The sequence below is a fragment of the Podarcis filfolensis genome, assembly GCF_964270895.1.
Source record: "Podarcis filfolensis genome assembly, chromosome: 17".
Classification (NCBI taxonomy): domain Eukaryota; kingdom Metazoa; phylum Chordata; class Lepidosauria; order Squamata; family Lacertidae; genus Podarcis; species Podarcis filfolensis.
The window spans coordinates 11,337,686-11,363,964 of record NC_139621.1 but is presented as its reverse complement, the minus strand read 5'-3'; the positions used below and the strand labels follow the sequence as shown (position 1 = coordinate 11,363,964).

At 43.7% G+C, this 26,279-nt stretch overlaps 1 protein-coding gene and 1 long non-coding RNA gene across 7 annotated transcripts in view; one reads left to right on the top strand and one right to left on the bottom strand.

Moving 5' to 3' along the window:
• LOC310753033 overlaps positions 1-14,610 on the top strand; it is a 31,557-nt gene extending 16,947 nt beyond the window's left edge. The window contains exons 6-7 of the long non-coding RNA XR_014543088.1: positions 124-7,165; positions 14,195-14,610. This is a non-coding gene — a long non-coding RNA (uncharacterized lncRNA). The remainder of the gene's footprint in view (positions 1-123; positions 7,166-14,194) is intronic.
• On the bottom strand, positions 2,810-26,279 carry MFAP5 (microfibril associated protein 5). Of its 6 annotated transcripts, none has more exons than XM_083594003.1 (9): positions 25,951-26,279; positions 25,540-25,604; positions 20,460-20,501; positions 18,692-18,718; positions 17,898-17,939; positions 17,119-17,145; positions 13,952-14,039; positions 7,841-7,914; positions 2,810-7,085 (listed from the first exon to the last, which is right to left on the bottom strand). In XM_083594003.1, exons 1-9 carry the CDS (start codon positions 26,262-26,264, stop codon positions 6,964-6,966), a joined length of 801 nt encoding a protein of 266 aa, XP_083450129.1. In that variant the 5' UTR covers positions 26,265-26,279; the 3' UTR covers positions 2,810-6,963. The 6 variants fall into 6 exon arrangements, with proteins under 6 accessions (XP_083450129.1, XP_083450130.1, XP_083450133.1 ...); XM_083594004.1 differs by having other exon boundaries at positions 17,898-17,936; XM_083594007.1 differs by having other exon boundaries at positions 25,540-25,602; positions 25,858-26,080.

The window sequence follows — 26,279 nt, the reverse complement described above, 5'->3', positions numbered from 1 at the left end:
GAACTTTCTCCGCTTGCTAAATGTAAAGCTGAAACTGTAGTAGCAACCTCTGCTTTGTGGGCTAATTATCACTTTGTGTACTCTGGTATAAATCTATACTTTCCCCCTTTTTCTTTTTCAAAGCTATTGTCCCACTGTTTTGGCTCCAAAGCAAATCCTGCAATTGCCAAGTAAAAGAAGGAGAAAATATATAATGTCCCAAATTAAAACAATGACATGGCAAAACCACCAGCAGAATAAAAACAAGCAAGCCAGCCAGTCCAAAAGTATTTAGAAAAAAATACATTAAAATCAGTTAAAACAATTTGCAATCAAAAGGATGGGGTGGGCAATGTGCTCTCTGCAACAGGCAGAGATATAAAATATACATTAGTATGACTATGTATAAAATTTGGTGCAAAGCCCTTTACAAAAGCAGGGGTCTTATTTCCTCCACATTTCCACCTTTGTGTTCTTTAAAGCGACATCCATACATTTCTGTGCACGAGCAACTTGAACGCTAGATGTATTTTGTATTTGGTAGTTCAATCCACACTTTCCTTTCATCACCTGCTTCAGAATCCTCCAGTTGTAGTCATGGTACATCTCAGTCTGTTCCAACCACTCAATTTAGCCTGTTTGCAACACTTGCAAACAGGGACCATTTTTCATACCAAGGGCCATTACCCAAGGCCAGAGCTGGCCCAAAACATTTTGCTGCCTGAAGCAAAGGACAAGATGAGACCCCTCCCACTTTTGCGTACCAGAAACTGCTGAATCCTTCTTCAACATTGGTGATTCAGCAGCATCCTCCATCACACCAGAAGGCTGCATGCAAGCTTTTGTAAGGCAGAGCTGCTCTGTCCGCCAACATTTCCTGCAACCCTTCAGCATTTGCCACCTGAGGCAGCTCCCTCACTTTGCCAAGTAGTAGGGTCAGCGCTGCCCAAGGCTTACCGCCATCGTTACCACTGTGCATTGGGTAAGTCTCCACTTCAGAGCAGGGTAAGCCCTGCCTGGTTTAAAGTGACCCATGAGCTGTTGAGCTGCGAAATGAGCTCCTATCCTGTTCCAATCAACAAGGAACAGCTCAGTAGGGAGAAAGAGGGTGGGAAAGAGAGTGTGTAGGTGCAGTACAGTCTTCATTAGCACTGCGTTGCTAAGAATGGGGCAAGATTCCCATTCTTGGATACTTCTATTGTCAGATGAAATTACTGACTGGCGTGCATGAAAGGGTTAACCTGAGCCCTGAGCTCAAGTTGCCATTTGTGAGACTTAGCAGGCTCCCAGCAGCTTTTACCTTCTCCCTCCCTCTCCTGCTTCTTGGAAGAAGCTGCAAGCAAATAACAGCTTGCTCAGCCTCTGAGAATGCATGCATGACTAAAGGATCTTTAAACAAATATTTTCCTATTTATTTGTTTGTGGGGGAAATTAGGGGGGACAGAAAAAATGTAGGGGGGGCTGCCCCACCTCCCTAGTCACTTCCTTTCCTCTCAGCCCTCCCAAGCACAGAGATTTGTGTTGTCAAATTGTGGTGTTTATTAGTCACTATAAGCATGTTGGGCCCTTTGATGAGGTTCACCCACTGAGGCTGGCCGAGCAGGAGCAGCCGAAGGTCACACGTTCTTGCTGCACAGGTGGTGAGGAGGATGTGGTTTGGGCAGGATGCTGTCTGCAGCAATCGTCCTGTTCATCTTCACCAGCAGATGGCTAAAACCATGTGCTCACCCAGATGCAGATTGCTGCATCACTATTTGGTGTAAGAGAAATGCAGGGGAAACAATCAAGATTCAATGAGGAATCATTCACTTGCAACCAGAGCAGCGTGATTTTTAGATTCCCATGTAGGGGCCATAGATCAGAGGTACACATTGTTGCATAACAGAGGTCCCTGGTCCTAGGTCCTATCACTGACAATTACAAATGAAGGATCTCAAGCAGCAGGAATAACTCTTTTGTGTAGACTGGCCCTAAATCTGACTTGGTGTAAAGCAGTTCTGTATGGATCTCATACATCTCCTCCTTTGGAATTTAACACTACAGAACTCTTCTACAGTTCTCAATTATTTAGGTGAGGCTTGTGCAGGAGAACTTCTCAGTGGATTATATTATTGTACCCTAGGATGGATCAGATCTGCTATCTTGTGGCAGACAATCAAGGCAGAAATCCCTTAAGATGATAGGCTTACTTTGCTGCATAAACCTTGTGCAAGACAAAAAAAATGCTGGTTTCAGAACACAGAGAGTGTGGCAGGGGTGGTGGTGGTCCACAGTCTTGATCCAAGCCACTGAGATTTTGAGTGGAATTAGCAACACTCTCCTCTAGCTGTGGCCATTAAGAGCTGATTAGAACACTCTGGAGGCAAGAAAAAACACTCCAATCTGCTAAACACTTTGCAAGTGCTTGTCACAACCAAAGGACAAAAACTGGGAGGAACAGGATAATTTGTCAGGGATAGGTCCCAGCAATCCATAACAGAGCTACAGGAAATCAATTTATCTTATAATGAAAAATACCTATTTAAGGATCATTTATTCTGTTTATTCTAAAAAATGTGTACCTCACATTTACACTATAAAGGCCCCTCGAGGTGGACAAAGTATATACTAATACAAAGTGTGAACAAGTCACTGGGAAGAAAGGGTGACATACAGCCATTGGGGAGGAAGACTTGTGTCTAGGCTGTGGCTCCACACTGTGGTTGCCACGTTGGCCAACGTGTGTGACTGCATTGTTGTTTCTGCTAAGAAAGTAGAGTTGTTTAGCAGACCCAGCTGATATCTATATAAAATAAAGACAGAAGCCATAACATGCACAGGTACAAGGATCAATAGGAAAACAAGTTGTCTTTTAATATGTTTGAATTGTGTATGCATTCCATAAAATATAAATTCTGTTTATGCAGTGCTTTTTTCCCTAGAAATTCCACTCCTTGACCCCGCATAAAATACAGCAGTGAAGCAGCATAAGAAATAATTTGCATTCTTTCAAAATTTGTGAACGTGTTTTATATATTTATATGTTGTACAATAACTATGGAATACATTCATATATGTTTACATTTGCATTTGGTATTCAGAACAGATTTAGATCTATTATATATGTGCCTTCTAACAACTGATGCGTACCAAAGTCCCACAGTAAGGCCATCCCTTAAAAAAAATAAAAATCAGGCAGTTATTCTCTATAAAGACAAATCGTACTTCTTTCTTTTTACTGTGCCTTTTTACAGAGACAGATATAAAGTGGTGGGGAAAATTTCACCAACTTAATTTCTGCCCATTCAGCCACTGCTAGAGGCTTAAGACAAGGGCCAGTTAAAAACAAAGTCACCAACTCTACTGAAGAATTTGTGTACCATATAGTATCTACAGCAGGGCTGAGGAGACTGTGGTCTTCCAGAGATTTCTGGACTACAGCTCTCAATATCCCTGACTATTAGCAGGCCTGGCACAAGCAGTTGGCCAGATCCGACACTGGCTGAATGCCTTAAGGGCTTGAATGGGCCCCTCACATGCCCAGCTCAGTCATGCCCTCACTCCCCACCCTCTTTGATGGCTTCCCAGAGGCTTTGCAATAGCAGGCAATGGTGGCGTTTTGAGTAGGAGCCATGCTCCGCTCCCATCTGCCATGGTCACCTGCCATTTTAGGTTACCTGAACTAGGAGGCCCCAACCCACAGCTCCATTAAGTGAATTGGTTTCACAGATCTGTGGACTAGGGCGTTGCATTTTGGGCGAGTTAAGATGGCGGTTGGCCATCACAGATGGAAGCTGAGCTCAGCTCCCATTCAAAAGCACCAGTGAAGCATATCCAAGGATCTGGTGGAGAACAGTGAATGGTGCTGCCATTGTGAAAGCAGCAGCAGCAGCAACTGCCCAGCCCAGCCCTAACTGGCACGGCCCTTGAATAGCACCATGCCAAGGATTCCCCAAAGTCTAGCACCAATCCTGATCATTGGCCATTTTGGCTTTGCCTGACAGGAGCTGATCCAACAACATCACGAGGGCTGCAGGTTACCCACCATTTAGTGGGGGGTAAGAGAGCTGGGGGGGGGAATTCACATCTGGCAAGCAATGTGCCCCTTTGGTTTCAGATAGTACATGGGTAGATGAGTCTTAAAAGCCCAGGACACAAATTTTCACAGCCCTCTAGTGGCTATGGTGGCTCATTTACCAAAAGTAATGTAACGGGAAGTGTATACTCGATTCTGACCAAGCTAAGCCTCCTGATGTATATTTTCCCAGATGTACAATATATTGGCATTATTTTCAGCTCACTTCCCCTACTACTTGCTCCTTGGCTGTTTCACATATAAATGTTGATCTTTCACTGGCTACAGCTTCTAGCGATGGTTTGCATGCGTAAAATGAACCACAACACACAGAGCTTTCCTGTCGCCCGATGACAACATAAAGAATACATGTCAGCAAAAACCAATCACACATTCCATTAAGCGCTGAGAGAGATCAAGTAACATGTGAACTTGTCAAACTCCTTAATAATACCCCTTTTCAACAGGGGATTTCTTCCCTGCAAATATATGGGAGCTTCAGTTCACACAATCTACACAAACGGTAACCGGCATGAATAACTAACTTTTTGTCATGCCATATGCCAAGTTTGCAGCTCATTCCCTTGTGGAAGATGGTGAAGGTATGGACTGAGCAATTAGGTGATGAGTAAGATACATAACTCTGGCACATGTCAGACCAGTGACTGCATCAAAAATGGCAATTCCTGGTGCCTACCCCATGTCAGAATTACCTATTGGAAACACTTCTCTCACTGTTTTATCTGTGCCATATTTCCATGGGGCAAGAATGTTGCTGCTGGTTTCCCTCTGCCACACCTACTTTTCTTTCAACAGAACAGTATTTTCCCCTACCCCTCTATTTCTGAACTGGACAAATTAAAAAACAACACTCCAGAATTATTGCAGCAGTGTAAGGAAGGCCCAGCAAACTGTCAAAGACCCCCCCAAAATCTGGAGTCAGGCCTGACAGTTGTGCGCCAGCACAGTTCCCATTCACTGTCTTACTGGGGCTTGTCAGTAGAAAACACCATGGTGGATTGTGCCCCTAGCCACTTGGACATCAGATATCCTGTCCGCCATTCGCTGATCTAGACATACTTTTACATTCCTTTACCTAAGACTTCAACCAAGTGCCTTGCCTGTTGCGTTCAGTTTGATGGACAGCAGTGGATCACAAATGTGTTATGTAATTACAAAGCCAGCAAGAAATATTTATACCATTGTTCTGTTGGCATCAGTGTTGCTAAAGGAATTCACTTCAGCATATGGACTAGCACCAGATGGCAGCCTGGATCATTTTGATCCATGTTGCAATAAGGACTTATAAAGGGCAGTGAAGAGGAGAAGCTGTAAAGCATGGGGCAGGTGCCTGAATTATTAAGTAAAAAGAGTTAAGTTAAATAATGTTCAAAGGTTGCTATGCAATTTCTCTTTAAAAAAAATAGGAACCAGAACATGTGGACATGTTTACTATATGCAGGAGATGAAGGGCTCTAGCAAAGGTACCACAGAAGTAAATTAACAGCTTCCCTTTGGGACATACGGTAGCTGGAGACGAGAATTGCTTTTTCAAATATCTCAAAAGCTGAGAGAGGGGCTACACAGTTCAGTGATAGAGCACATCCGTCACCAGCAGAAGGTCCCATGTAACTGCTGCCAACCAGAGTAGATGGACTCAGGATAAGAGAGTCTCAATATCTCTTTGGTAAAGGCATCATTATTCATGGTGTGTAGACTCACTGTTGCTGCCCCCAAATTATCTCTCTTGTAGTTTTGGCCAAAGGCAACAATGGGCAAACAAAACGAGCACATACACCATGGGCAATGATGCCACCTTCAACTCTCATGCAATCAACTCTCCGTTTCCAGCTACACTGTGTCAGCAATGACAGCCCATGGTTAATATAAGCAGGCACTGCAACTATCCAGTACTACTGAAAAGCTCATACTTCTCTGACACCTTGGCTTAAGGTTTCACTAATACGGGCTTGTGCATGACCTTGCAATGTGGTCCCTGCAGTGACTCTACTATGGCCAGATTTGAGCCACCGTGTCTCCTTCCCTCCCCCTCCTCTTGTCTCTTCCACCAAAGTTGTTGTGTGGTGATCATTAGTCAATTGTTTTGAGGAGCAACCACCACCCAGGACCCAAGTTGTACACTACGAGTGGAAAAAAGAGGCAGCGAAGTGGAGACACTGAGGTGGTGCTGTTGATGTTCTGCAGTGATGTAACCATACTTAGAACCAAGCTAAGGATGGGTGCATCCATGGTGCTTGGGGGCCCACCCATCAGTGCCATGCAGATAGACTAGAATTTATTTCCCCGCCTGCTCTTCCACTGCAGCTCTGTCATGTGCATGTGCAATCAAATCTCTCAGCCCTACACTGGCTTAGTCTCATTTCCATTATGGAACACTGGTGGCTGAGAGAGCTAATAACCAATTTTTCTTTACAGGGGTTTAACTTTAAGTGGTGTGTGCCAATGACTGAAGCTTCCTTCCCACTGCAAAAGCAATGCAGAAATCAAGTCGAGCAACTCCTGGATGTTGGCATGTTGTGCCTCCAACCTCCCAAGGAGAGCTAACTTCAGTCCTAGGTACACACAGCTCAGGGGACACCAAGCTCTGGGGCAGGATGCACATTATTCTACTGCCCCACAGGCTGAGTATACACATCTGTATATATTAAGGCAGGTGTGAACAGAGCTTTTATAAGCAGCTTGGGGCAAGAGTAACACAAAAGCATGAGCATACGAGGGTCTTAGTATCACATTTCAAAGGTGACATCAGCTGCCACCTGTGACATGTGGGCACGGAAAGTCCCTGGCCTGGAGCACCTCCCAAGGCAGGAAGTTGGGGGAAGAAGGCAAACTTATGCTGGGTTGTAGACTGTCTGGGTTCGCCGTGATTTCATCTCCTCCTCCTTTTTATCATGCCTGCAGTTTGTTGGTCACTGAGCATCAACAGCATTCTGTCGTTGGCGCTGAGCCCGCCGGCAGGGTGGTCCTCGAGGGCGACCCGAGCGGCGGAGGCGGCGTGGTGGCAGGCCAGCCATCTGGCGGCAGATCTCCTCTAGAGACAGACAAGAGAGAGAAGGAGCTCAAGAGTGGGTTAACCATGCCACATAATTTACAACCTGGCCGTATGCACACGTGGGTGTACGTTATAGTTAGTGGTTAACAGCACATCTGTGAGAGGGAAAGGGTTGTGGGGAAAGAGTCTGACACCCCTCTCTCCCTATTTTCTCCTCCTGAAGCAGTTTTACTTAAAGGGGGGGAGCACCAGCGGCATTGTGAAGTAGACTGGCCCCCATTCAGACTCTTCAAATTGTGGCCACTGAGAAAGGACAACTAGCTTCCATATATGCCAAGTAGAGGATCAGAGGGATGCTGGTGCTGATTTCAAGACACTTTCTTGGGAGTAGGGGTGGGAAAGAAATTCAATTCAGCTTGCACTTAAAGGCCAATCTATTGAATCTGCACTTTCAGGAACAATATGAGAACTGAAACAGCCATTCTTTGAAACTTGAATTTATCTGAATTTTGCGATGTATTTTTCCAACCACAAATGTCTTATATTCAAGACAGAACATCTCTGGGTCTTCAGTCTTCTCCACTATTGCTTTTGTCATTAAGCCCTTCACCATTTTTGTACCTTTCCCCATTTGCCAGCACCCTTCTTGGATTATGTTGCCTGCCTCTGAATGTTGGCCATTCACACAAGGACATACCCCTATGATATAGGCCATCTTCTTCCTCTAAGAGAAATTGAGCAACTTTATTTCTTCCTTGTTTATGGGGCACATCCCTATGGACATCTTTACTCACCCTGCATGGCTTCATCCTCTTTGCAGACAATGCGAGAGCAGATTTCCTTGTTTATCATGTATGTCCGACGGACACTGTCACCAGAAACAGGGGTGGAGGGGTGGGGAGAAGGCAAACAGAAGGAACATAAATCCTGGTGCACCAAAAATGGATACCAATAAATAACTGTGGCTAAATCATTGCTAGCAGAGGGGCAAAAGGCCGAACTACACATTACACACAAATGTATGTTACAGAACCTACACAAGCCTGTTTTACTATGTTTTTTTTTTTTTAAATAATTTTTATTACGTTTCTTTTCATAATTTTGACAATTCAATACAATACAGAAAAACCCAAATACAAGAAACAATTTTTGATTTTTTTAACAAAAAAGAAAACCATTGGACTTCCCCACACCTTCCAGATCTGCGTTCTTTGTAGTAGCAATATCAGCAATTTGTTACCTTATTTCAAACCTTGTTGGAACTTTCCATTATTATGTACCCATATTCAGTATATTGTATCTTAACTTTGTTACCTTTTAAAACAAACATAAAATGTTTGATTCACATTGACTTCTTTTCTCATTTGTCATTAATTTTACCATTTGCTTAATCATATTTGCTAAAGCGTAACCTTTCCAAAAACATGCACTGTCTTAAAGTTCATACAGCTTATAGTATTTTTGCAAATAGTCTTTAAATTTTTTCCAATCCGCCTCGACTGATTCTTCATCCAAATCTCGGATTCTGCCGGTCATTTCAGCTAGTTCCATATAGTCCATCAACTGCGTCTGCCATTCCTCCAACGTGGGTAAATCTTGTGTCTTCCAATTCTTTGCGATGAGTATTCTTGCTGCTGTGGTAGCATACATAAACAAAGTTCTATCTTTCTTTGACACTTTCTGGTCTACCATGCCCAGCAGGAAGGCCTCTGGTTTCTTGGGAAAGGTATACTTAAATACCTTTTTCAGTTCATTGTAAATCATTTCCCAGAAGGCCTTCACTTTTGGGCAGGTCCACCAGAGATGAAAAAATGTCCCTTCTGCCTCCTTACATTTCCAACATTTGTTATCAGACAGGTGATATATCTTAGCTAGCTTGACTGGGGTCATGTACCACCGGTATAACATTTTCATAATATTTTCTTTCAGGGCACTACATGCCGTGAATTTTATCCCGTTGTTCCATAACCTTTCCCAGTCTTCAAACATAATGTTATGTCCGACATCCTGTGCCCATTTTATCATGGCAGATTTAACTGTCTCATCCTGTGTATTCCACTTAAGCAGCAAGTTGTACATTCTCGATAATACCTTAGTTTTTGGTTCTAACAATTCTGTCTCCAATTTCGATTTTTCCACTTGGAAACCAACTTTTTTATCCAATTTAAAAACCTCTTGAATTTGAGCATAGTGTAACCAATCTCGCACCTTATTTTTTAGTTTATCCTTACTCTGCAGTTTCCAGTTGTCTCCAATTTTTTCGATTATTTCCCAATATTTCGGCCAATAGGCCTCCATATTGGGTCTTTTTCGAGCCTTGGCCTCCACTGGTGATAGCCACCTCGGGGTTTTACTCTCTAATAAGTCCTTATATTTCATCCAGACTGCAAAAATTGATTTTCTGACAATATGATTTTTGAACAGTTTATGAACCTTAACCTTGTCGTACCATAGATATGCATGCCAACCAAAAGCATTATCAAACCCTTCCAGATCCAGGACATCAGTGTTTTCTAACAAAAACCAATCTTTCAACCAGCAGAAGGCTGCAGATTCATAATATAACCTCAAGTCCGGCAGGGCAAACCCTCCTCTTTCTTTCGAGTCAGTTAGTATTTTAAACTTTATTCGAGGCTTTTTGCCCTGCCAGACAAACCCAGATATATCCTTCTGCCATTTTCCAAAACATTCCACTCTGTCCACGATCTGTAGGGTCTGAAACAAAAATAACATTTTCGGCAATACATTCATCTTTATAGCTGCTATTCGACCCAACAAGGAAAGTTTCAATCTTGACCAAATTTCTAAGTCCTTCTTAATTTCCGACCAACATTTTTCATAATTGTCTTTAAATAAGTTCAAATTTTTGGAAGACAAATAGATCCCTAGGTATTTCACCTTTTTAACCACATTTAATTCTGTTTCTCTCTGAAACCCCTCTGTTTCTGTAGATGTCAAGTTTTTGGCCAAAACCTTAGTCTTTTGTTTGTTCAACTTAAATCCTGCAACCCGACCAAACTCATGAATAAGTTCTAAAACTCTTTTTGTACTGGGTTCTGGCTCCTGTAATGTCAAAACTAAGTCATCTGCAAAAGCTTTCAGTTTATATTGTTTCACTCCGACCTCTATCCCTTGTACCAACCGGTCCTCCCTAATCATGTTCAATAGCACCTCCAGGACTGAAATGAATAAAAGAGGGGATAGAGGGCACCCTTGTCGTGTCCCTTTTTCAATTTTAAATTCCTCCGTCACCACATTGTTCACTATTAATTTAGCTTTCTGTTCTGAATAGATTGCTTCTATTCCATTTTCAAACCCCCGTCCCACTCCCATCCCTTCCAAATTTTTCTTCATAAACTTCCAAGATATATTATCAAATGCTTTCTCCGCATCAATGAAGATTAAAACCGCCCTTGTGTTCCTATTGGTTTGCAATAGTTCCAAAATGTCAATGATGTTTCTGGTATTTCCATATAAATGTCTACCAGGGAGAAAGCCAGCTTGGTCCTTGTGAATTACTTCATTTAAGACCTTTTTAAGTCTGCTTGCTAAAATGTCTGCAAATATTTTGTAATCCACATTCAGGAGTGAGATGGGACGGTAGTTCTTAAGCTGGGTCTTTTCAGATTCTAGCTTGGGTATCAATGTGATGAATGCTTCTTTCCACGTTTCCGGTGCCCTCTTCCCCTCCATGATCTGGTTGCATACCTCCATCAAAGGCTGTGTCAAGTAGTCCTTCAAAGTCTTGTAGTATTTGGAGGTAAGCCCATCCGGGCCTGGAGATTTGCCAAGTTGCATATTCTGAATGGCACCTTCAATTTCCTGTTGAGTTATTTTACAATTCAAGATTGATCTTTTATCTTGGGTTATTTTTGGTAGTCCATTTATCCTTAAAAATTGATCTATCTCCAACTCTTTCTGAGGCCCTTGTGCATAAAGTTCTTTGAAGTATCTGTGGAAGCACTTCCTGATTTCTTCTGGTTTCTGAACCATTCTTCCTTCAATCTCTAGATTTGTCACTGTATTTAACTTTTGTCTTTTTTTCAGCTGCCAAGCTAGCAGCTTTCCACATTTGTTTGCTGATTCAAACGATCTTTGCTTCATCTGTTTGATTTTCCATTCGATCTCTTGATTTATCAGTTTAGAGTATTGTGCTTGATGGAATTTGATTTCTCTCAGCACTTCCTTTGACTTGGGATTGGTTCTCAGTTTCTTCTCACCTTGATATATTTTCTCCAATATTTTATCCTTCTTTCCATTCCAGAGCTTTTTCTTGATTGTATTTTGTTGTATCAGAAACCCTCTCATAACGGCTTTACTTGCGTCCCAGATCATTCTTTTTTCAACTGTAGTGTTCAGGTTGATTTCAAAATAGTCCTTTAACGTTTTTTGGGCCTTTTTCACAATCTCTTGATCTCTTAATAAGGTGTCATTCATTCTCCATCTGAAGGAACCGGTTTGGGTAAGTCTAAGTTCTAGTTTCAAAGCATTGTGGTCGGAGCATGTTTTTGGGCAGATTTCCACCTTTCTAGTCTTGGGTGCCAGCCCTCTAGATGTCCAGATTTGGTCGATCCTTGTCCATGACAGGTGGGCCTCAGAGAAGAAAGTTCCTTCTTTACCTAGGGGGTCTTTTGTCCTCCATATATCAATCAGATCCAAATTGTCAATCAGTTCAAAGAAAGTTTTAGGCAGTCTGCCATCTGATGTTAAGTTTTGATTTTGAGACTTATCCATATGTGTAGATACCACTCCATTCATGTCTCCCATCATTATGATGTTGTTGTAGTCCATATAGTCCAACATGGTCTCATGCAGCTTCTTAAAAAATTCTGATTTCCCGTCATTTGGCGCATATATTCCTAATATCAAAATTTTTTCTCCTTGTGTCTGGATTTCAATCGCCAAGATTCTTCCTTGCTCATCTTTAAATACAAATTTTGGTGCCAGGCTCTCCTTGGCATATATCACCACGCCTCTTTTCTTAACCTTGTCTGATGAAATAAATTCTTGGCCTAGTCTTTTGTTAACTAAGACTTTTCTGTGAAGCCTGGTCACATGGGTTTCTTGTAAACAAATAATGTCCAATTGTTCTTTCTTCAATATGTGAAATATTTTCCTTCTTTTTTCCGGAGAATTTCCGCCATTTATATTCCAACTAAGTAGCTGCAGAGACATCCTGTACTGTTTTGTTACACCTAGAGTGGTGTATCTTCTGGTCCCGAGGGTGTAGGGCCTGCTCCGCCTCCAGGCGGAATCCCAGCTTGTGGTAGAGGACAAAGTGCTGCTGCTTCTTTTTGGAGATCTTCACCGTGATCGTGCAGGAACTTTTGTAAATCCTCTGGTGTTTTTATCTTTACCTTCTTCTGCTTGTAAGTAAATGATAACCCTTGTGGAAACTCCCACCTATAACGAATTGTGTTGATTCTCAGCAGTCTTGCCAGTTCTGAATAAGTGGTTCTCAAGTCCAATAACTGTTTTGGGATGTCTCGGTAAATTTCCACCCTTTTATCTTGTATCACCAATGTATTTGCGAAATGTAGGCCTAATATTTTGTCTCTCTCTTCCCTTGATCTCAAAATTATCAAACAATCTCTGGGTCTGTCCTTCCTTACCAATCTTCCCAGCCGAAAAGCTGACACTATTTTAAAGTCAGTTTCTTCCTTAATGCCCCAGAATTTTGAAAATTCTGTTGTCAAAAATCCAATTAAATCTTCTTGTTCAATTTCTGGGATTGCTCTTAATCTGAGGTTATTCTCACGATTTTTCAATTCCACCATCGAGAGGTAGGCTTGTTGTTCACCAATTTGTTTATGCAAAGGTTTAACTTCACCTCTAACTTCCTCGACCTCTTTTCTAGCTGCCGTTTACTATGTTTTACCGAGGCTGAGCTAGGATTATAATACTTCAGAATTTTTTTGGGGGGGTCTACCCTTTTTTTAAATTTTGGTCATTTAAAGTTTATGACTTTTCTATTTCCTTCTGAGGAAACTGAATAGTTCAGTGAAACAAGGTTTGTAGCCGACATCCCATAAAGGCTTTGTTCAATTTTAGGTTTTTCTAATTTTTTCCTTAAGCTTTTTGCTTTTTCTTATTATTTAGTTTATTTCCTCAAGATAATATTTCTAGTCGATTACTTCTTGTTTCAGGGATTTTCACAGTATTTCATTTGATTTGTTTTACAGGAAAAGCAGATGTGGGGGCTGTGATTTAGAAAAGAAAAGCAGTTGCTGGGGGAAAGGGGAGGAGCATGAATTCCCTGCCCTGCCCTTTGCTTCCTTGTTCCAAATCTGCCTTCTAGAGAGTCTGGTGTTATCTAGATTACTCAAAACTACCATCAGCTTCAGCCAGCATTCTCTGGAATACAGATAATGGCCCTGTGCCCTGGGTAACTGCTGAGAAATATGATCAAGTGAAACTTTCATTTGGACAAAAAAGCAAGTCTCCAGCTGTTGTGGCTGCAGAAAATGGATGAAAATAGATGGCCAGTTCCTGCTTTAAACTGTGCTAAAAATGGGGTGGGTTAGTATCTGGTGGGGGCGGGAAATTCCAGTGATAGTTCGCAGCTTCCTGTGCCACTTGTGGCATTCATCCTTTTGTCTTTCTGCCATGGTATACCAGCTGCCCCTTTAAATGACTCCTGGTCGTTTAAATGTTGGCGGTTGTGGTGTTTAACCATTTTCAAATGTTTTAAAAATTGGTTACAAGTCACCTAGAGATTGCCCTGTGTTAGGCAACTAACAAATTAAATTAATAATAATTACTTTTCACAGATCATTGTAAGAAATCGTATCCAAAGACGCCTGCCGAAACTATCTGTATTATCTTGTAGAATCATAGAATATGGGGCATCTTAGCAGAGAATTCCTAAACCTCCTTAGCTTCTACCAGAGTGTCTCCTCTCTTACCTGGTAACACACAAGTAACTGATGCATTGCTTCACCGGCTTATGAACAGAGTACAACCGTGTACAAGGAAATTGCTCTTCACGGCATTCTGGGAGCAAACAAAGAGGGACATGTTCAAGTTAATGCCATCGGTGTGGCTACATCAACTGGATGGTGGTTCATTGAAACTGCCAAGAGACCAAGTGAGATATTTCCTTTAATGGCACTGGTTTGCAGTAACTTTTCTACCGTTTCCCCTTGCAGACTGAAATTTCATCCTGCTCACACCATGCCATCCTATTCTCATGCTGAATTTTGTGCAAAGTACTCCACCCACAGAAACTATTTCACAAGCAACTTAGAATGCTCGGGGGGGGGGGGTAAAATCAATGCAGATCTGTGTTGTGCAGACTTTGGCGGTATATTCCATCTGGAACAAACTCCTATGAAAGCCAGCTGGAAAGTAAGTGGGAAGACCTTCTGAACTGGCAATGTCTGACTAGGAACAGGATCCTGAGGTTGTAGTGGGTAAGTCCATGAAAACATCAAGTGAGGAAATCAAATTCCATGCTATGGATTGAAAGGGATCAAAAATGAAACTGTCATGATCATAATGCATTTATATTAATTTATGGCGCAGATACATTTGGAATACTTGAGTAGAGTTCTGGGCACCACATGTCACAAATTGTATTGTTTTGGTTACAGATAGGTAGCCGTGTTGGTCTGCCATAGTCAAAACAAAATTTTTTTTTCCCTTCCAGTAGCACCTTAAAGACCAACTAAGTTAGTTCTTGGTATGAGCTTTCGTGTGCATGCACGAAATGTGTATCTGAAGAAGTGTGCATGCACACGAAAGCTCATACCGAGAACTAACTTAGTTGGTCTTTAAGGTGCTACTGGAAGGAAAAATTTTTTTTTGTTTTGTATTGTTTTTGGACAGACACAAAGAAGTACCTCTGCACAAAATGAAAAGTTAAAGTGGAATGTATTCCCAAAAGATACAGTCAGTGGCGTCACAAGGGGGGACGGTGCACCCCGGGTGCCATGTCTGGGTATGTGTGTGACAAGAAGGCACCCCATAGGGTGCTCACCCCACTGCCCCCAGGCGCGGCGGCGCAAACAACCATCGCGCCGCCACAGCTGCATGTGGAGGATCCTCCGTTCACGGCTGCAGCTGTGAGCAGAGGATCCTGCCACTGTCTGTATGGTGTTCAAGCGGCACCGGCAGCAAACTGCTATGTACAACGCATGCGCAGTGTTTCGCACATGTGCTGTACGTAGCGACGCTGCACATGTGCTGTACATAGCAGTTTGCCACCGGCGCCGCCCAAGCGCCGTACGGACGGTGGTAGGATCCCTCCATCGCCGCTACAGCCGCAAGCGGAGTATCCCACCGCTGCAGCTGCAAGCAGAGGATCCCACCACCGCTTGGGTGGCGCCGGTGGCAAACCGCTACGTACAATGCATGCGCTATACGTAGCAATGCTGCACATGCACTCTACGTAGCAACGCCATGCATGTGTCGTATGTAGCGACACCACACATGCGTCATACGTAGCGGAGCAACGCGTGTGCAGCCAGCAGTTTCCCCCGCCCTGGGTGTTGGTTAGCCTTCGTTCGCCCCTGCATACAGTGGTGGCCATGGACTTAAATGTACACAACTTGCAGTCTCTCTGTCTTGTGGGTTTATTGGGAGATAGTGAAGGCTAGTCAAATTTGCACCAATTCAATGCTGGAGTGGTGCGTCCCATCAAGCACAAAATCTGAGCATCTTTAAAATTCCTGCCGCCACCAAGCCATCTCCAGATGTATCGGTAGCTACCCTTGCACTTGATTAACCCATTGCTTCACAAGAGTGGTTTCCATTAGCACCCTTAACCAGGGCTTTTTCAGGGGGAACTCATAGGAACTCAGATTCGGCAGTTCTCAGGTAGGTGCCATTGCCATTCTAAGAGGTAAGGGAGGTGTTCATGGTGAGTTCCAACACCTCTTTTTCTAGAAAAATAGCACTGCCCTTAACCCTTAAGCTTTGGCTAATACATTTTGTGGATTCAGGTTTATTGTTTTTATACTATACTTTTGCAAGCCACTTTGATGTGTGTGTTTTAAGTGGGCTATACTTTTTTTTTCATGAGTTTATAGGGGAAACAGCGTTTGAATCATGCACATTATTAATCTCTGCGACTCTAATTGAGGTAAAAGTCCACAATGTGGATGGGGTCAGTATCTGCACATGACTCAGTCCTGCCCACTCAATCCCCAGCCTACGTGAATAAAATGAACAAACCAAAAAGCCCCTTCCTTGCTTAGCACAGGAAATCTGGGGCCAACGTACACCGGACCAGACACATGGGGTAGGAGGTGGGGCTTGCACACATATCCCTGCAGCTGCCCACACTTTGAGCTTGTGTGTGCTCAGACAAATACCTGAACATGGCTATGGATCAAAATAGCCAATATGTAATATGCAGATGTGGAACTGTGTGGATTCTTTCTGCTAATACAGGAACCAGAAAGCACCTCATGAAATTCACAGCAGATGAGTGCATTTCTTGGCACTGATACACCCAGCACAATGTTGACCCACAAATTTCAAAAGCAACTACAGTGGAACCTTGGTTCTCAAACGCCTCCGTGCTCGAACATCATCATTTTTATAAGGAAACCAAATACCTTTTTTAAAAAGTCGTTTGGAACCCTTTTTCATCTTCACTTTACTGCCAATGGATGAGGACTTGTTTGCTGTAACTTTTGGAAGCTATGTGATTAAAACATTCGCTTGAACCTGCTCAAAAGTTTCTGCAATGCTCCTCCTCTGCCACCAAACCACAGATCAAATAATAAGTATCTGGCTCGTCATGTGGTCTGAACTCAGGCACATGGTTTGTTCCTTCCAAACAAACCATGAGAACTAAGCCCAGAACAAATATGGGTTTATTTCTGGTTTATCTGGAGGAAATAAACTACAAGCCCAGGTTTGGATAATGCAAGGCACAGTGGAGGGGTGTGGGGAGAGAGAAGCGTCATGAAAACCTTTTGAGCAATGTGCACCAGCAAGCCAATCATCTGCATTAACCCCATTTTGTTTTAAATTATGGTTTTATGCAAGGTGTGAGTCAGGCCATTGGTTGAACAGGGGAGAGCAAACAGGAGAAGAAATGGATAGAGAACAAAATTGAACTTACCAGGTGCTGTTGATGGGGCAGTGTCACCTGGAAGGAAAAGGGAAAGGGTTTAAACGCAATTAATAGAAACTAATAACAACAATAATAATAATAATATATTCAGCCACTCTGGGCAGCTTCCAACAGAATATTAAAAACACAATAAAACATCAAACATAAAAAACTGCCTTAAACAGGGTTGATGTCTTCTAAAAGTCAGATAGTTGTTTATTTCCTTGTCATCTTATGGGAGGGTGTTCCACAGGGTGGGCGCCACTACCGAGAAGGCCCTCTGCCTGGTTCCCTGTAACCTCATTTCTCGCAGGGAGGGAACTGCCAGAAGGTCATCGGCGCTGGACCTCCGTGTATGGGCTGAATAATGGGGGTGGAGATGCATTTCCCAAACTGTGGGTCAGGAAGCCTATGCAACTAGGTTGCTTGCCTTATAAATAAACCCCAAATAAGTATTGTTTTTAATTTCCAGTTAGATCCTTACTGAACTGCTGCCAGCATAGCATTTGCTGGAGCCCGTGATGCAAACTTTGTTGCTAGACATCGGGAGAAAATGTTGGTAGGCACTCATCCACTTGCCCACTCCCTCCCTCCCTCCTCCCCTCTTAAGTGTGCTCTCAAACCCTTTCTTCACCAGAGCAGATCGGGGAAAGAGAAGCAGGTAGGGTGCTCAGCTGCAAACTGCAACCCCAGCCCCAGGCCTTGTAAAGCAATCTTCTAACTCGTAGCAGCAAAGAGCCAACACTGAAGGCTGACAAGGCATTGCGTGCACCAGAATGGGAACTGACCTGGCACATCTGCCGCTCCTGCTGCAGGGTCAGTTGCATCTGCTGAAAGGAGAAGGAATGTTATAGTGTGGATGTGCATATATATATATACTGAAGAGCATTCCACACATTATGCGGCAGCAAACCTGGGACTCCCACCAAGTGTTCACTTGGCAGACCTGGTGATGCACCTTGGATCCCGAAAGCCTTGGTACTCGGACATTTCGGCTCCCAAACACTGCAAACCTGGAAGTGTTCTGGTTTGCAGATGTTCTTTGGAACCCGAACGTCCGGTGGGGCTTCCGTGGCTTCTGATTGGCTGCAGGAGCTTCCTGCAGCCAATCACAAGCGGTGAATTGGTTTCTGAATGTTTTGGAAGTTGAACAGACTTCCAGAACAACTTCCATTTGACTTCTGAGGTACCACTGTACAGTGGTACCTCTGGTTACGTACTTAATGCATTCCGGAGGTCCGTTCTTAACCTGAAACTGTTCTTAACCTGAAGCACCACTTTAGTTAATGGGGCCTCCCACTGCCGCCGTGCCACCGGAGCACGATTTCTGTTCTCATCCTGAAGCAAAGTTCTTAACCTGAGGTAATATTTCTGGGTTAGCGAAGTCTGTAACCGGAAGCGTATGTAACCCGAGGTACCACTGTACTTGTATGATACCTGTGTTTGCAAACAGAGGTTTGTCTTCTTCATTAAGCTGCACACTAAAAAATCAACAAAATCTTAGGCATAATCATAGAAAGCAGCATGTGCGAATAGGCCTCGGCACTAGAGGTGGATGTGCAACAAGAAGAACTCAACTCACCCACATCACCCGGTATATCAGGTGCATCTGAAAAAAAGAGACAACAGGTTTGCAGCCATCAGTTGTTTGGTGCACAGCTATGCACACAGTTGTTTGTTTCTCTTTATGAATCATTTCCTATGAAACATCTTGAAGCAGTTTTACAGTAAAACATAAACAATAAAAAATTAAAAAAAGTTGATATATAAAAACAATTTCAAATCCAATCCATCAGGCTATTCTGCTAGTGGATCTGAGGACAGGTCAGGCCCAGAGGTGAGAGGGTGATGATGTGGCTGTTTTTACTTACACACCCACCCACAACCCACACACTGCTGCTATTGGGCAAATTCTCAGTTCCACATTTTAAAATTCTCCAGAAAATATTTGCTTGTCACATTGTAACTGGCAAAACCACAAAAGAATGCTGAAGGACACACGACTGTGAACAACAAGATAATAATGAGGGAAGTTTACAATAAAGTAGACAAAATATCAGTACAAGCACAATGTGTACATACTTTCCAGCATTACAAAGAACCATGCAGTACAAAAATCGTTGAAGAATGCTCTAAGCAGCTGACAAATATCATAGCACTTGTAAAGTATACATTTCTGGAAGGTCTTTGTCTGCCCATAATTTTGGACCTTTGCAGTGGTATTGATTCCTCTTGGAATCAAGTAAATTCTTTGGAGAGATAGTCATCCCTGAAGTCCTCCCAGTTATGAAAACTGCAATCAGGGCCTTAAAACACTTTTGAAGTGTTATTATCTGATGAAGTTCTTGGAAGCAGGACCTTATCCGGAAGCCGGTCGTCAACCGCTTTGAGCATTCTTCAGTGCCAGCTATACTTTGTTTGTGCTTTATGGTTCTTCGTAAGCATTGCTTGAATGTGCACTCTGCACTTTCAGTGATATTTTGTACTATACAAAGAGCAAGCATTTGAAAATGAAGGGAATCTGGCAGCTTCACAGCATGTAGCATGCATGCTGTCCTATTTCATTATCAGAATATCATATTTTACATGGGAATGCATGATTTATGCTCAGATACATGCCTATGCATATATGTGTGTGTGTGTATAGACCTTTAATATGTGCCTCCCATATAAGGTAAAGGTACCCCTGCCCGTACGGGCCAGTCTTGCCAGACTCTAGGGTTGTGCGCTCATCTCACTCTATAGGCCGGGAGCCAGCGCTGTCCACAGACACTTCCGGGTCACGTGGCCAGCATGACAAGCTGCACCTGGCGAGCCAGCGCAGCACACGGAACGCCGTTTACCTTCCCGCTGGTAAGCGGTCCCTATTTATCTACTTGCACCCGGGAGTGCTTTCGAACTGCTAGGTTGGCAGGCGCTGGGACCGAACGACGGGAGCGCACCCCGCCGCAGGGATTCGAACCGCCGACCATGCGATCGGCAAGTCCTAGGCACTGAGGTTTTACCCACAGCGCCACCCGCGTCCTCTGCCTCCCATATACAAGCACACAAATTCAAACACCACATTACAGAGCTGCATAACTGCACTAAACATGATTATGCAGACTGAGGCTGAATCTACTCCGATCTAAAAAAAACCCCACTGTATAGCTCTCCATGCAGTTTTCTATTGGCTGCTGTACAGAGCCCCCTGGTGTCACATTTTATAACACATATATAATGTTATAACTCACAAGTACTGTATAGATTAGTTCTGAGTCTAGTGAGATTTACTTCCTGGTCAGGGGTCCCTTTACCTTTTTACATCTGTTTAGGATTGAAGCACTGGTGCAGAATTAAAGGAAACGTACCTGTAGGATCATCCTGAGCAATGACCACAGGCAGAAACCAGTCTAGGACAAAGAAAAAGATTGTTTCCCTTGTGTAATTCGCATGTGTTAAAATAAAGCAGCAGCAACAAATTAGCAATGTCCTTACTCTCTCCCACACCAAAGATGGAACTGCAGTTCCCACATTGTTAAAGAAAGGGAGGCAGGAGAGAGAGTCATGCAGGTGGTTTTTGTTGGGGGGGGGGTTGGGGGGGAGGAAAACGAATAAATAATGAAAACTGAGTTTATACTTTTTCCACCCTTCACCGCAAGGTCTCAGACCAGGTTAGAACAATGCAGTAATATAAAACCATCTAAAACGTACAGTTACAAAGATTAAGCAAGTCCAGCCAGAACACAACACTATATATTCAGCAGAATAGGTGGTCCAGCAAAGCAAAATATATTTATGTCAGCGTATTGTTTGTTTGTTGTTTCAATTTATATACTGCCCTTTATCAAAAGATCCCAGGGCGGTATACAATATTAAAAACACATTACAGAACATCAATGATAAAAACATAATAAAAAGCCTACTGCCAGACAGCCTAATAAAAAATAAATAGCCATCATAACAACAGTCCTCTCCTGCCTCAGTCTGCTCATGGACAGGCCTGCCCTGACAGTGACCAAGCCCCTTCTGTCCAGGAGAGACTGTACCTGGTGAACCAGCCACTCCCAGTCACTGAGGCTGCATGAGCCTCCAAGGACAGGGCTGGATCCACAAGCCCCATCTCCCAAAGGCATGGACTTGACCCTTCCAGGGCAGTGCAGAATATGTCACCTCTCCACCTACCAGACTTGAGAACTCAAAACATATAAGGCCTGTTCATTTTCAGGATTCAACTTTAATTTATTTACCCACATAAATGGGACTTTAAAAACTAACCAAATGTAATATGGTATACACTTTTGTAGACTCAAACCCAGGCTTATGCCATAATAAATGTGTTAATCTTTAAGCTGCTGAAAGACTCTTTGACTGAATTTAGACTGTTACAGCCATAATACTCTGTTATGCAAAATGCCCCTCTCCCCTCTAGATTTTGTATAGCTTTATACATGTTGGCAATCTGTGGAGTCTCCCAATTAATGAACAGCAAACATTCCAAACATCTGGAATATATCAAGGCCAAACTGCATATGATAAAGGACATCTGTGATTGAATTTCCTAACATTTATAAAACAACAGCTGTGTGTGTGCCTGTTGATTTCATATTGGAAGGCAGTTAACCTTCTCCCCCTGTGCTGTTTTCCCAGTAAAAATCTGTCCCTGCAACTAATATTACAACTGTTAGGGGAGCAAAGGAAAGGGTTAAACTCCCTCCCATCCTTGGTGATGCTTCTGTGTTCAAATTAATACCTCCTACAGCTGCTTTGAATTTTTGAAGTTAAAGAGAAAGATATGGGTGATGCAACAAAACCCATTGCCACCTGCCCAGCTGGTCAGTGCTTTTTTCTGGGGGGGACGCAGGGGTATACATACTCCTAAACATTTTGTTCATCTAAGTTTGGCCTCATTGAGGAGCAGTATTTCAATATGAGTAGGAAAATGAGAGTACCCCTGAACGTGTTTTGTGGGTTTTTTTTAAAGCACTGGCTGAAGTTAACATTGGGAGGTGGGATAAGGTGATAGAATGAGCAACTTCAGGGATGCTTCAGTTGTTTTAGACTGCCTGCTTGCTGGAAGGCTATCTGCTTGATATGTACATTTGTAAATTAATGGATATTTAAACACTAGTTGCCGCTAGGACTCCCTCCTCTAGACGAAACTGACCTGCAGTGCTATCCTGGAACCTCTCTGCTGTTGGGGTGGCCCATCCTATTTCACCACCTGAGGCAACGGAAAGGTGCCTTTGCCCCTCCACTGCCGCCTCTGTCCACCTGCTGGTCCTCGCTTACTGGGGTTGTGTGGCAGTGACTTCCAAGTTCTGGCAAGATCTTGTGAGGGGTCCATGAGATCTCACGAGAACGCAGAAGCTGCCTAACAGGAATGAGCCAGCGGGAAACCACACAGACCAAGTTGGAGTTAACTCTTTATTAGCAAAGACAGGATCTGCACAGGAGTGTCATGCCTAATGGGCACAGCAGCTCATCTCTGGCAGGTCTTGCCCCCATGAAGCAGTTGCTGAGACTGAAGGTCCCCTCCTCTCCAGGGCCTTTCCCAAGCAACCTGAAACTGCGCCTTCATGAAGCTAACTTTCCTCTGCTCTCTTCATGCCTCTTCTGGTTCTGGGAGACTGGGAGGGAGGGGAGCTTGTTGCAGCAGGAAGGTGAGACACCCATGACTCTTCACTGGCCTGACTCATCTCTGCCTCTTGGCCTCCCTCCTCCCTCTTGCTTCAGTTTTTGCCTCTGATTCTGGATTTCACTTTCCCAGCAGACTCTCCCAGCTCACTAAGCCGTTGCCTCGTCACCTTCTGAAACCTCCCCCTCCCAGTCTTCTCCCTCTTCTTCCTCTGACCACTCATTGTCGTCCCACCATCACTCCTGGGCTTTGAGCCGTCTTCCCCTGGAGGTTCCCCAGCTGGTTTCTCCCACCATTCATCAGCGTCCAACCAGTCCACAACAGCAGAGAAGAAGCAATGGCTTCCATTGAGATCTTGCTAGAACCTGGAAGTGGTGGCGAAGGAACCATCTCCGGCACCCGGGGCGGGACACCGAGGGGCAGGGCCAACTCCTCAGTGGTGCACATGCAATGTCCATACTGACTGCGCATGCACAGCAGCCCATGCACTCCGTACAGGATGCCGCACATGTGCACTCTGTATGGGCTGCCGCTCGCGTGTGACGTCCATACAGACTGCAGATGTGCAGCATCCTGTATGGAGTGCGCATGCGTGGCCGTATGGACGCCGTGCGAGAGTGGAAGCCCGTACAGACGCCACATGCGGTGCACATACTGACTGCATGCGCCCTCGGCCACTCTACAGCTGGGGGAGGCAGGGGTCATCTTGTCACACACACATCCCAGAGTGGCACCCAGGGTGGCCCGACCCCTCCGCCCCCCACTTCGTATACCCCTGATCGGAAGCCACCACTGCAGTTGCTTCTCCAGTGGCTTCTGGTGAGATCTCGCGAGACCTTCTGGAATCTAGAAGCTGCCACCACCACTCCTCCAGTGGCAGGGTGCCCATGGGGTTATTGTCCCTTGGATTCCGTGGCCCGAGGTGACTGCCTCAGTCTGCCTCATGGATGGGCCAGCCCTGCTCTGGTCCAAGGGGAAGGTTGCAAAACCACGCTTTGCTTGTTTGAAACTACAAAAGGACAAGGGAAGTGATTGTCCTGGTAGTTGAAAGATGGGAAAGGTTCTTTGCAGAACTGGACAGGAGGAAACAGCTGCATTAGCTGTAAAACTGGCAATGCATAGCAGCAAACGGCAGATGAAAGCAACAGGCAACAAGGAGATGGGGTAACCCTTTAGATACAGTTAGATTAAAAACTTCTATTGGTTTTAGACCAGTTTAACTATTATGGCGTTTCCCCCTGAAGAATCATGGCAACTGTAGTTTAGTGACAATTTTGAAAGTTCTGTGTTCATGGTTCCCAGCCCTCTCACAGAACAGGTCTCAATATTCCCCACAAAGGGGGAATTATTCTAAAAGCTACACTGAAATCTTGTGCCACAGTTACACAGGAATAGGCCCCACAACACTAAGTGGGCTTTATATCTGAGGTTGCATGTCAATAGCGTAGAAATAAGCCATAGCCTGCAGCCAATTTGTAGTGTTATGCTGTAGATCCTGCTTTTAAAGTTTTTATATATCTATACTTGCAAAACTTACCCTGGGGTTGAGCTGATGTTTAAAAAGCTCTGAGTTGGGGCAGGGGCTGACTCTCATAGAAAACATTGCAGAACATCGCATTGCAGAACATTCACGTTGTAAATAAAATTTAAAAGAAAATGCTTTTTTTAAAAAAAGACCAGCTTGTTTCGTTTTTAAAAGCATACACTTCCTTAGTCTACAATTCACTTTATCAGATACTGAAATTGGATGAAAGTTTTTTCAATTTGGAAGGAAAGCTCTTTGGTGAAATCTTAAAGTGATATGCATTCCTTTCTTAATTAAATTAATTTCTTGTTCTATCAAGAGAGAGGAGTCTATAGTCCACCAAAGACCGCAGGTGACGGACCTCAGATAAGTTGATTCAGGCAGACAGAAGAAAAGTGATGTTGCAGAAAAAGGACAGATCCAAATTTTTTGTTGCTTGAACAAATCACTGGATTCTTTAACCTGATGGAAGGAATTATGATCTATTGCTATTAAGATGAAGATTCCACTGAGGTTTCCTTCTGAAATGTTTGTTGTCATTTGCTTCATTTCAGCACCTGATAAAATGTTAGAATCACAGAATTGTAGAGTTGGAAGGGACACTGAGGGTCATCTAGTCCATAGCTGTCAACTTACAGATTTGAAAATAAGGGACCAGCAGCCTCGAAAATAAGGGATCAGCAGCCAAAATAAGGGATCAACAATTACTTTCATAAAATGCATATTTTGTTGCATGCAAATGGCTTTAGATACCTATTAGGTCCATAAATTACCATACAGCATATATTCAACACAAAAAACAGCAACTATTTGTAGGATATAGAAAGGGTTCCATTACATTCAGTAGCTTATTTAAGGGACATCATCAATAAGGGACAGCAGCGGGACATGGCGCTGGGATAAGGGACTGTCCCGCCAAATAAGGGACGCTTGACAGCTATGATCTAGTCCAACACTGGAATCGCAACTAAAGCATCCATGACAGTTGGCCACCCAGCCTCTGTCAACGAAAGCTCATGCTCCTCAAGTACACACACACACATGCACAAACTGACCTGACTCTGAACTTAAATTTTGTCAGTATAGAATAGCCTCCATGTCAATTTTGCCCCTGGGCAAATGTCCCTTTCACTCTAGCCTGGTCTCCTCCTCCTCCTGTCCTCTCTTGCCCTTGGTGCATCTTCTGTATCAAATCCTTTTTATCACAGAACAATAGCTTCTATATTAGCATATAGGCATCAGGAAAAATATGGCAAATCCTATTTTAGCTTCCACCAGATAGACTCACCAGTTGACAGGGCAATGAGAGCTACAAGACACAGCAGCTTCTGAGCTCCACAGGCCATCATCCCTGGAAAGTGAGGAAGAAAGAGAGACAATCAGTTAAAGCTACTTGCAAATTTTGTGCACATTTTTGTTTTTTCACCAACTGGTGCCCAGCATGCTCCTTTATCTCCCTCTCCACTTTCTATGACCAGAAGGCTTGCTTGCTCTACCTGATAACCACACAATTCAAAATAATTCTAACTGAACACAACTCTGTCTTTCCTTTCCTTTCTTCTCTTCTAACCTCCCGACATCTATGTGCTGTCTTGTACCCACTTACTATGTCGATTGCGCGCTTAGAAAGATGTCTTTACAAAATCCCCCTCTGCGAAAAAATAAAAATATAAAAAAATTGAGACACAACTCCTTCCCTTCACTGTCATTGAGGGACTCGGTTCCTTTGCACTGTGGACAGAGCCTCCTCCCTTCAGCTGGTCCCCCTAGCTTGGCCAGAGTGCCTAGCCGCTCCCAGTCCCAGCAAACGTTCTCCTTTGGCTTGCCTTCAAAATTCAATTCAGCAAAGTAGTAGTAGGATTTGGTGTCATCATGCAGATGGAATGAGGAGAGGGGGAGGAAAAAAAAACTGTCCCATGACCTCACTGAGTTTATTGTAGCTCGAGAGGAATCGGCACCTCCTATTCCCTCTGGATGAGGAATAGCCAGAGATGGAGTCCCACCGTCTGTCATGCAAGTGCATAATCT

Bases quoted from the DNA above. Each gene is read 5' to 3' on its own strand.
- MFAP5 (XM_083594003.1), bottom strand. From the start codon at position 26,264: ATGACAGACGGTGGGACTCCATCTCTGGCTATTCCTCATCCAGAGGGA. The intron at 18,719-20,459 runs GTACGTTTCCTT...TCTTTTTTTCAG, and splicing joins TGCTCAGGATGATCCTACAG to ATGCACCTGATATACCGGGT. The intron at 7,086-7,840 runs GTGAGTAAAGAT...GTCTGTCTCTAG, and splicing joins AGAGGATGAAGCCATGCAGG to AGGAGATCTGCCGCCAGATG.